At 34.9% G+C, this 11,027-nt stretch overlaps 1 protein-coding gene across 2 annotated transcripts; it reads left to right on the top strand.

Annotated features, from left to right (window-relative positions):
• Positions 1 to 3,538: 3,538 nt before the first annotated feature.
• Positions 3,539 to 10,209, top strand: LOC112506491 (protein argonaute PNH1-like). 2 transcript variants are annotated; one of them, XM_025110582.1, is made up of 22 exons: positions 3,539 to 4,085; positions 4,287 to 4,495; positions 5,385 to 5,531; positions 5,611 to 5,744; positions 5,835 to 5,944; positions 6,188 to 6,294; positions 6,392 to 6,530; positions 6,604 to 6,720; positions 6,824 to 6,931; positions 7,011 to 7,082; positions 7,163 to 7,285; positions 7,379 to 7,538; positions 7,608 to 7,729; positions 7,832 to 7,969; positions 8,053 to 8,195; positions 8,295 to 8,357; positions 8,453 to 8,516; positions 8,607 to 8,742; positions 9,169 to 9,242; positions 9,341 to 9,435; positions 9,516 to 9,547; positions 9,921 to 10,209. In XM_025110582.1, the coding sequence occupies exons 1-22, from the start codon at positions 3,732 to 3,734 to the stop codon at positions 10,091 to 10,093; spliced, it is 2,820 nt and encodes a 939-aa protein (XP_024966350.1). In that variant the 5' UTR covers positions 3,539 to 3,731; the 3' UTR covers positions 10,094 to 10,209. The 2 variants fall into 2 exon arrangements, with proteins under 2 accessions (XP_024966350.1, XP_024966349.1); XM_025110581.1 differs by having other exon boundaries at positions 4,284 to 4,495.
• The last annotated feature ends 818 nt before the right edge of the window (positions 10,210 to 11,027 follow it).

The following is an 11,027-nucleotide window of genomic DNA, read 5'->3' as shown; positions in this document are numbered from 1 at the left end:
ATAGACGGACCTACTAAGGGGCTATGGGTGGCACGTGCCACCGTATCGTTTCTCCGTCGAAGGGTAAAAAATTTAGGTTTCTTGAATGGTGCAACTGTATTAATTTGTTGTGTGTCACCGTATGCATTTTGAAACTATAATGAGAACAAGTTTTATTTGGTAAAATGGGTTTGCAAGACTTTTATTCCACCCCACACCCAAGTCCGAATCATATTAGTGTCATTTTCTTAGTCAAATGGTGCCACCGTTTGAATTTTTTTTCCGTATATTTGTTTCTTATAGTCAAACAGTGTCACCGTTTAAAAAAAAATTCCTATATTTTTTTTTCTTATGGTCAAATGGTGCCACCGTATAAAATTTTTTTTGGGTCCGTCCCTGCATCCCGACCCAACCCCGCTTCGGGTATGAAAATAAGTCTCTGTCCCCGCCCCATTACCCGTCAAACCAGGGAATCCCTGCCCCGTTAGGGTTGGGTACGCAGGGGTACCCATTCCAACGGGTAAAATTTCCATATTTACTAAGATAATTATCGTTATTTATTATATAAAAATTAATGCATTTTTTAAGAAATTTCATCTTTTATCTCTCTCTCCTCTTCTCTCTTCTATCTTTGTTGTGCACCTTATGTAAATAACCTTAATGAATTTACTACTACGATGTTCACAAGTGGTATGTCTAGATTTAGTTTATGCTTACAATTTGTTCACAAGTTATATTGATTTTATAAATTTAGAGTGTTCATAATGTATTCATAAATTATAATATCGTTTTTAAGAAAAAATGTCTACAATATGTTTACCTTTGATTTATATTCAATTATATGTGTAATGTGTACTTTATAGAGAAAGGAGAGACAAAATAAGAGAGAGAGGAGGGAAAAGAGATAAAGAGAAAAAAATAGGGGAGAGGAGAAAATGGGTTATGTTTTTAATTTATGTTAAAAATTTCAACTAATTTTTTTGTAGTTTAAACTAGTATCATGAATTTCGTAATTAACAAGTTGTTATATAATTTGAGTAGAAATTGTAGTGAGGGGTGGGGGCCTAGCTTCTGAGCAAAACATCACCTGTAACGCTTCACTTTGCCTTTTGTGATGGCAAAACGCATTTGCAATGCTTTGTCTTTTTCGTCCTTTGGTACTCAATCATAATACATATTGAATATCTACCTTCCGACTTTATATGCAACAGTTGTTTCCAGATAATATTGAAATAAATTAATTTTATTTCTAAAGTCAAATATGTGATTTCGTTTATCAGATAAATTTGATACAAACAAATTTTATTTCTAAAGTCAAATGTGTGTCATGCTTAATCCTCTTTTTGTGTAAATACAAGGTGCAAATAAATTAGGAAAGAAAATTGGTCATGAGTAAGTGTATTCGTACATGTACAAAAACATTTTTCTTTACTATATTATGTGCATTATAAATCTACTATTATCATCATCATTATTTATAATTAGTTACGCATTACTTATTAAAGAGGTCTTCTTCTATCCTTATTCGTCTTTTTAAGTTAATTTACTCATGAAATTTGTACATAACATGCATAATGATTGTTATTTACGGTTTTAATTTATATGTATTTGTTACGGTTTTAATTTATATGTATTTGTTACGATTTTAAATATATAACAATCTTAATATTTAAAATAGTTCGAACTTGAAAAGAAAGTAAAATGAAGTTTGAAAATTTCAGCGCTAGCCAAATAAAATCTCTGCTAAAGAGAGGGATGAAGATGGGAGGTCAGTAGGTGTAGCATTTCAACTTGGGGTATAACCACCTTGGGTTGAGTGGACGGATAGTGGGAGGGGTCCCCTCCCCATGTTTAGATCTGCATATCTGCTATCTCTAAGGAGCGTTTCCTTGTCTTCATTCTTCTTTTTCTTGAACAAATATAGGCTTTAATTAAATCAGCTTTTAATGTTATGGTTATCTTGGTTTTATGAGTGCAGCACACATTATATATAACATATAAGATACTGTAAAATGTTTACATCAAATTTAATTTGTCTTCAAAATATTATTTCATATAGGCAACGAAATTTTATTATCAAATAAATATGAAGACTTTGTTATTTGCAAGTTTAACTTTTTTATAGAAGTGTTCTGAAAAAAAATATATATAAAGCAACACAACCTTAAATGTCATGTAATCAAATCTAGTAAGTATATGATGCAATATGGAATAGAGCAAGATAAAATACTGTAGGAGTCCTTTTGGTTCTGTTTTTATCATTTAAACCCCTAATCGCTTCTGTAATTTTATCAAACCTTTATTTGGTGTTGGGCTGTTGGCTAAAGTGGCTGGAGCTTCCTGTAGTTTGTATAGTACAGGCTACAATGCTTTTAACATGCATTTGTAGGATTAACTCTCAACAACTAATGTTAAACTATTTAAAAGATATCCTAGAAAGAATTTATGATAACTCAAAAGTATAAGTTGTTTGTTTTAGCAGTGTCAAAGCTTTATACTTTTTAGAAGTTCATAAATTCAACACTCATCAAAGGTCATGATGGTGGTTGAGTTTATATATTATATTTGTCGTATATAAATATTTTATACTTAAATAAAAGAGTATAATTTTCTTTTTGAATTTTCGTATTTTCTTATTGTGTTTCTTTAAATATATACGTTACTTTATAGTGTCATGACAATAAAGAAAACAAGTTATAACAATGACAAAAAATAAGAATATAGAAAAAACTTTCAAAGCAAATTAGCTGTCGAGATGAGTCATGCTATGAATCTAAACATGTAAGCATCTTGACCTTCAAAGTCGAGATGAGTCATGCTATGAATCTAAACATGTAAGCATCTTGACCTTCAAAATTAAACAGGCTAAGACAAATTAAAATGACATCAACAAATATAGAAAATGAAGAAAAATCAAGTGAAAAAATAAAACTTCAATTGTTATGTTAAGAAAATACACTCAATGTTGTGTATTTATACTATGTATTTTCATTTTTAGGCATACCTAAAAATTTATATTTGAATTTTCATTTACCGGTTCTTTCTTGAGATGCAAAATTCATATAATCATCAAGAAAAGCTGTTGGTTGGAATCAATATCTTTTTGGATATAGGGAGTAGGAAGTTCCCCAACATGCTACCCAGGCACATACAAATTAGAAGGGTCAAAAGGGTAATATCCCAGATCGCATTTATTCTTCTCTTCTACAAATTCCTAATTTTTTTTGCCAACTTGTTTTGTCTTATACGGGTAAATCTTGATCACCCCCTTCTTTTTAAATGAAAGTAAATGTTTTTGTTCAGCTTTTGCTGTTTGCCATCTCTGCATGTTTGCATGTCTTTTTCTGTGTTTGCCCAAACAATTCCAGAGAATAACAGTGACTGTGACGAACTATGCATACACACACATATACATCTTATCACTAGAGATTTTCATATGTAAATCAATCTCTTTTTCTCTTTCCTTTTTGGACTCTGTTTCTTGGGGTTTCCATCCTTAGCGTTTCTTAACCCACTATATTCTCGAAAGTACACGTGAAATCCGCCGTTCCATCACCTTCTAAACGCTTATCTCTGAATTCTTTTTTGTTTTTATGTTAATCACCTTTGTGTTCACCCTGCACCCCTTAGTGAAAGGGGTGAGACTTGAAATGGAGAAGCCTCAATATATGTTCTAACAAACAGTCTTTAGTTTTTCTTTGTCTTGATTTATTGTTCAAATCTGTTGTCTGAACAAATTCAGGTGAAGAATCATGCCTCAGTTGAAGCAGATTAGAGACCCTGAGCAAAAGCATGTGATCTCCAAGAGAATTACAAGGGGAGGATCAACGAATAATCAAAAGGACTTTAGTGTTGAAGAAACAACAGATAAGAGTGTGGGAAAGCGGAGGCAGGGGAGGAGAAAAGGGAAAGGAAATTTTTTGGAGAGGACACCATTAATGTTAGAGGATTCAAAAGAAGAGATTTTATGTGGGTTATCTTCGTCTTCCGAGAAAAGGCTCATGTTCCCTCGCAGGCCTGGTTATGGTCAACTGGGTACCAAATGTGTGGTAAAAGCAAACCACTTTCTAGCTGAGTTGGCTGATATGGAGTTAACCCAATACAGTGTAAGTTTTCAATATTTTTTGGATTAGAAAAACTGAAAAATTAGTTCACAGATACTTGTCTGACCTACGTCAATTTTTTGGATTAGAAAAACTGAAAAATTAGTTCACAGGTATATATATATATATATATATATATGTATATACACACATATATATATACATTTTGTTTTTGTAATTTGAAGTATTTTCTTATCGGAGCAGGTTAAGGTGATTCCGGAAGTGAACTCCACCAAATTGAACAAGGCAATTATGACTCAGTTAGTGAAAGTTCATAGAAACACAGATTTGGGGATGAAGCTCCCTGTTTATGATGGAAGAAGAGCGCTTTATACAGCTGGGAGACTTCCCTTTACATCAAAAGGATTCACAGTTACATTAGTAGACGACTTGGACTGGATTGGTATTACAAAGTATGTGATTCCTTGATCACCAAATTTCTGTTGCCTTTTGCCCTACATGTGCTCATGCCCGATCTTTGAACCCCTTTCAACATAAAATGTACCGGAAGCCATAAAAATAGTTGAATATGCTCATATTTGCGCGTTTTCCATCAGTTGCTCTCTCTATGATTATGAGGTTTCCTATGTAAAATAGGAGTCTTTGACTACTAAATTCTATCATGGTCAAAGGATTACACATAGGGAAGGAAACTATTTATAATTGTGTGATTTAATTAAAATATATTGCAATACTTCACGGAGAGGAGATCCCAGTGACCACTGTGTTCATTGCTCATGTTTGATTTTTGAATATCCTTTTCAGTGTTTCCTGTAATAAATTCTGAAAAAGCTAAAAAGTATTGGAATCTTAACGGTAGTTTACAAATGTTTACGGGGTAAGGCTTATTGACGAGAGTCACCACCCTCACCTTATCTGGTAATATTTCTAGACCATCAAAATGAATTGGTAGGTGTCTCAACCGGTTAAAAGTTTTTTCACTCACCCGGTAAGCACTAACCGGGTAAGAGTGTTTTCACTCACTTTAACAGGTTAGATTCTGAGTTCTTGCTATGTCTCTTACCGGGTAAGCTTCTAGATCATTACCATGCTCTCCCGGTGAGGTAAGTAACACGTGGTGAACGTTAACCAATTATCCCCTTACCATGCTTGCCAGGTTAGATTCTGAGTTCTTATATGTTTCTTTTTACGTCAGTAGCTTATGAATCTATTGGTATTTGGTCTCTGGACGAGGTTCCCTATGGTATATGAGAGTCTTTGACCACTAAATTGTTATGACAGTCAAAAGATCAGATAGAGGACATTGTGATATTTATTTAAATTTATGTTGCACAATTTCAGGGAAAGGCAATTTAAAGTGACTATTGAGTTTGCTGCTCATGCTAGTATGTGTCAATTGCACGAGCTTCTCTCTGGAAAACAAGTTGACACTCCTCTAGAGGCCCTTAAGATAGTTGATCTAGTCTTGAAGGAGCTTACAGCTCAACGGTATGTTTTTACGTGATTTATCTTGTCTGAATTCTCCTCCATTTACGTTATTGCCTTATACAACTTAATGTGTAAATAGGTATATATCTGTTGGGAGATTTTTCTATTCTCCAAACATTACCAATCCGAAGCCAATAGGTTGCGGACTACAATCATGGCGAGGCTTCTACCAGAGTATAAAACCCACCCAGATGGGATTATCACTAAATATTGGTATGATATTAAGCTTTTGATCTAGAGCAATTCTTTTTTCATCCTGCTATTCTCATTACACCATTATATTTTGCCTATTCCTTTCCACAGACACATTGGCAACAACATTTATAGAACCACTCCCCGTCATCGAATTTGTAGCTGAAATTTTGGGAAAACAAGTGTATACAAAGCAAATTTCTGATGCAGATAGAATAAAGGTATAGTTGTGAATATCAGACATAAGGTTCTAAATCATCTTTCTGTTTGATTTTGGTTCTTTGAAGGTTTGACATGCTGGGGGTTACCTGTATGGGCTAAATCATGTATAAATGTGGACGTGTGTATGATATAGTATCACCATAGCATACAGAAACATAAATAAGCATATACCATTTCTTTTTAATAAGATTGAAAGCTATATAAATCAGTAATATATAGCAAATAGTTATGTCACTGAGCAGATAAAAAAAGCTCTTAGAGGTGTCAAAGTTGAAGTTACACACAGAGGAAATGTGCGAAGGAAATATCGCATCTCAGGGGTGACATCACAACCAACAAGGGAGCTAATGTGAGTTGCTTGAATTTCTCCATAGCTCCGTTTCCTGCAGGCCCGTTATCAATCCCTTTCCTCATTTTGATATCCATCCTGTTTTGTCTTCTCCCAGGTTTCCGGTTGATGAGGAAAGGAACATGAAATCAGTGGTTGACTATTTCCGTGAGGTGTATGGATTTACGATACAGCATGCCCACCTGCCTTGCCTTCAAGTGGGAAATCAGAAAAAAGTGAATTACATGCCCATGGAGGTATTTCTCCCAACTTGATCTGTATTCGACATGTGTGGTTTATCATTCTTTGGTGTCTTTGCACATTATATAGGCTTGCAAGATTGTTGAGGGACAAAGGCGCACAAAGGGACTGAACAATAAGCAGATTACTTCTTTGCTAAAATTTTCATGCCAGAGGCCCAAGGAACAGGAAAAGGAAATACTACAGGTTTGAGCACTCAGAGATCTCCCCCTTTTAGTTCAATCACTGGTTTTTTTCTTAAGAGCTTATTCCTGTATCCTAAAATGGGAGTAAATTGGTATTTGTTCAGACAATGCACCAAAGTAGCTTTAAAGAAGATCCCTATGCAAAGGAATTTGGCATCAGTATTGATGACAGACTTACATCAGTTGATGCCCGAGTTCTTCCTGCCCCATGGGTACGTCTTGTTTACTATTCTTGGTTCAGAATTTGATGAAGTCTCTTGCTGGGTTCACCTTTGATCTTATAATCAACAGTTGAAGTACCATGATAGTGGAAAACAGAAAGAAGTTTTACCTCAACTTGGCCAATGGAACATGAAAGATAAGGTAATGCACTGCCTTTATTAGCTGTCGTCTTGGCAATTGTATGCAATTGCTCATGATACTCTACTATTTTCATGACACAGAAAGTGATAAACGGAAGCGTTGTTAACTACTGGGCTTGTATCAACTTCTCACGAACTGTCCCAGATAGCGCAGCTCAAAGTTTTTGTCATCAGTTGGTCCAAATGTGCCAAGAATCTGGCATGGTTAGAATAACTAAACCGTTAGCTTTCATAGATTAATTGTTTGCTGAAACATTCAAAAGATAATTTTGTATAATATATCGTTGGAGATTTCAGGAATTCAAATGTGATAGCGTTGTTCCAGTATACTCAGCAAGACCAGATCAGGTAAAGAAGGCTCTGAAGCATGTCTATACGACCACTGTAAATAAATGCGGAGGAAAAGAGCTGGAATTGCTTATTGCAATCCTCCCTGACAACAATGGCAGTTTGTATGGTATGTAGCTTTCATTTGCTTATTTCCGAACATGGTTTTGCTTGCAGCGCTAAGTTGCTCCAATTTCAGGGGATGTGAAAAGGATATGTGAAACGGATCTGGGGTTAATTTCACAATGCTGTCTTACGAAATATGTTCTAAAGATCAGCAAACAGTATCTGTCAAACGTCTCGCTCAAAATTAATGTCAAGGTAAGACATTTTATGAAAAACTCGTGAACAATATTCTATTATTCATTTTGGTTTTCTTACAACATTCTTTCGTTGTACTTTTACATCATTGTCCTACCCCAGATGGGAGGAAGGAATACTGTGCTATTGGATGCCTTAAGATGGAAGGTCCCTCTGGTTAGTGATATCCCAACAATAATTTTTGGAGCCGATGTAACTCATCCAGAGTCTGGAGAGGATAGTAATCCATCAATTGCCGCGGTAACAACAACAAAACCTTGACATACAGTTTATTTGCTTTACATTTGAGCTTGTATACTTACGTCTGTTTTTAATTAAAAAAGGTTGTTGCCTCGCAAGACTGGCCAGAAGTTACAAAGTATGCCGGGCTTGTGAGTGCTCAACCTCACAGGCAAGAACTTATTCAGGACTTGTATAAAACTTGGCAAGATCCCCAACGTGGAAAAGTTAACGGAGGCATGATCAGGTGCATATGCGAACGTCATGTGATAAAAAACAAGGTTGTTTTTTATGAGCTAGCCTTAATGGATTAGTTGGTCTAATAACTTGAGCGGTAAAACTGCAGAGAGCTTTTGCTATCTTTTGAGAAGGCAACAGGGAAAAAACCACTGAGGATCATTTTCTATAGGTACATGAAGACCATTTATATAGGTTTGAGTGGTGGATCGCCAAAAAATAGATCGGTAGGTATACTCACTTTTTTTGGTATATTCCTATTTGCAGGGATGGTGTAAGTGATGGGCAGTTCTATCAGGTCCTACTCTATGAACTTGATGCAATTCGTAAGGTTGGTTGATTCTTTAAACACGGTATCTGTTGCTTCAAACCATTTGTTTTCTGGTGCTTATTAATTATATATACCGTTCGACATCTCTAGGCCTGTGCTTCTCTAGAACCTAATTACCAGCCTCCAGTGACATTCATCGTTGTCCAAAAACGCCATCACACACGGCTCTTTCCAAGCAACCACAATGATAGAAAAAGCACCGACAAGAGTGGCAACATATTACCCGGTATATTTTTCTTTATCGTTCTTCACTTTCTGTTGCAAAACAAGCAGTTGTCCTTGTGAAAATGCTAGGAAACACTGAACTTTGCATGAATAAACAATTTTGCACAAAAGTGCCAAGTATGATTCCATAAGTCATTTAAATTAGCTACTTCTAGAAAACTACAAGGTTCTTTATGCATTAGCACAAAGATGGTTTGCAATAAAAAAGCCAGGTACATTGTTAAAAAATTTACTCTTTTCTTAAGCATTCAACTACAAACTAAAATGTTACTTGTTTACATCATTTTCCATTTTGTGGTTCTCATCTCGTTTCTCTCGCACCATATCACATTTGACAAAATAAAAATGTAGTTAAATGAAAAGAACCCTAGACTTCGTTACGAACTTGTTCCGTTAGGCTGAAAATGTTGGATTTGGTAAACTGTAGGTACGGTGGTGGACACAAAGATTTGTCATCCAGTTGAGTTTGACTTCTATCTTTGCAGTCATGCTGGAATTCAAGTATGAAACTACGCCATCTCATTCAATTCGAACACCAGATGGAACTTGTTATCTTCTGTTGATTTTACAATGTCAAATCTGTTATATATATCTTTCAGGGAACTAGCAGGCCGGCTCATTATCATGTTCTATGGGATGAGAACAGTTTCACGGCTGATGAAATTCAGTCTCTAACGAATAATCTCTGCTACACGTAAGACACTTGCTTCAGACTCTTGTTAATCACTCATGTCTCCTTGTGATGATATATTAACCAAGATACTTTTGTTGCAGCTATGCTAGGTGCACACGATCCGTTTCTGTCGGTAAACCTTTTACTTTTACCATCAAGTTTTGTGTTATTCCCTTATTTTTTGGAACAAAAGATAAATTAAGAAAAGTCACTTAGCAATGATCAGAGAAACACAAAATAAATAGGACTGTACAATGGTCCTGAACCAGATCAAACCAAAACTGGACTTGTAAGAATGTAGAACAGAAACAGGTTCTATCTTCAGTTGGCTTCAAAACCCGTTACCATCTTGTATAAAGTTGAAAAAAATACGAAGTTGGTTTATTTCCGGTAACGTGTTTTGAACTGGACTGAACCAAGAACTGGTTCTGTGATTTTGTAACCAGATCTATGCCCACAGAAATGATGAGTGCCTAAAATCTAAGAAATTATTTATCGTGTTGCAGTCCCACCTGCATATTACGCTCATCTGGCTGCATACCGAGCACGATTCTATATGGAACCTGAAGTTCACCATGACAACGGATCCGTGCACAGCATGTGCATGGTTAAAGGTGCAGGTGTTCGTCCCCTTCCGGCATTGAAAGAGAAGGTAAAGAAGGTGATGTTTTATTGTTAGGTAGGCCTAGTTTGAAAATTTTAGGGTAGCATTAGATGAATATGTTGTACTGTTAGTTTTGTACAGAAATGAACATGCATTGAACATTTTTGCTACTGCAAATAGGTTTTCGTTTATGCTTTGATCTGTATTCTAGAAGATATTGAATACGGTCGTTATATGATGTCATATTATTGATATGATACAATATACCGACCGGATTTGTTATAATGGACGGTCACATTATCATTTGGGCTTGCATTTGATTCATTAGTTGTATCCATTAAATGTTTGTTTTAAGTTTTATGTGCTTCTTTTGGAAGATAATACATGTTTTTGATGCAATTGTTATGACCAACCCATTTCTTTCGTTACTTCTAATTTTTTTTGTTTTACATGTCTCATTTTCAAAAAAACATCTTCTCTACCACTTTAGAGGAAAGGTTTAAACCTATCTCTAGACCTTACTTGCGTGGGATTTACTAAGGAAACGTTTATTTTTTAAAAGGTATGAAGTTTGAAGTCTAATTTCATTTCATAGATAAGAGGTGATGCTGAAGTTTGAAATCTGAATCAATAAGACTGTTTGTTTTTGTAAACTGTTAAACGTCTTAAGTCTGAATCAGTAAGACTGTTTGTTTTTGTAAATTGACAAACGTCTTAAATCTGAATCAATAGTTTGTTTTTGTAAACTAACAAACGTCTGAATATGTATAATTGTCTATTTTATCCTTAAAAAATGTTATACTGTTGAATTTATAAAAACATCAAATTATTTCTAACATATTCAAAAATTTAATTGAAATACGTCAATTGATTCAAACACAATATAAAACATGAACAAAGTCCCGTAACAACTAAGATCAATATTCATTTTGTATTAATCATGTCACAATTTCTTTTTTAAACTAGCCATATATATTTGGTAAGCGGTATTTCCATGCGATTGAACCTC

The sequence above is a fragment of the Cynara cardunculus genome (assembly GCF_001531365.2).
Source record: "Cynara cardunculus var. scolymus isolate 2C chromosome LG 2, CcrdV1, whole genome shotgun sequence".
Lineage (NCBI taxonomy): Eukaryota > Viridiplantae > Streptophyta > Magnoliopsida > Asterales > Asteraceae > Cynara > Cynara cardunculus.
Note: the sequence above shows the minus strand (reverse complement) of the source record. Positions and strands in the feature narration are given on the sequence as shown.

Excerpts from the sequence above, each read along its gene's own strand:
- LOC112506491 (XM_025110581.1), top strand. The coding sequence starts at position 3,732 with ATGCCTCAGTTGAAGCAGATTAGAGACCCTGAGCAAAAGCATGTGATC. Across the intron at positions 6,295-6,391 it reads CAACCAACAAGGGAGCTAAT|GTTTCCGGTTGATGAGGAAA; the intron begins GTGAGTTGCTTG and ends GTCTTCTCCCAG. Across the intron at positions 7,970-8,052 it reads GTAATCCATCAATTGCCGCG|GTTGTTGCCTCGCAAGACTG; the intron begins GTAACAACAACA and ends TAATTAAAAAAG.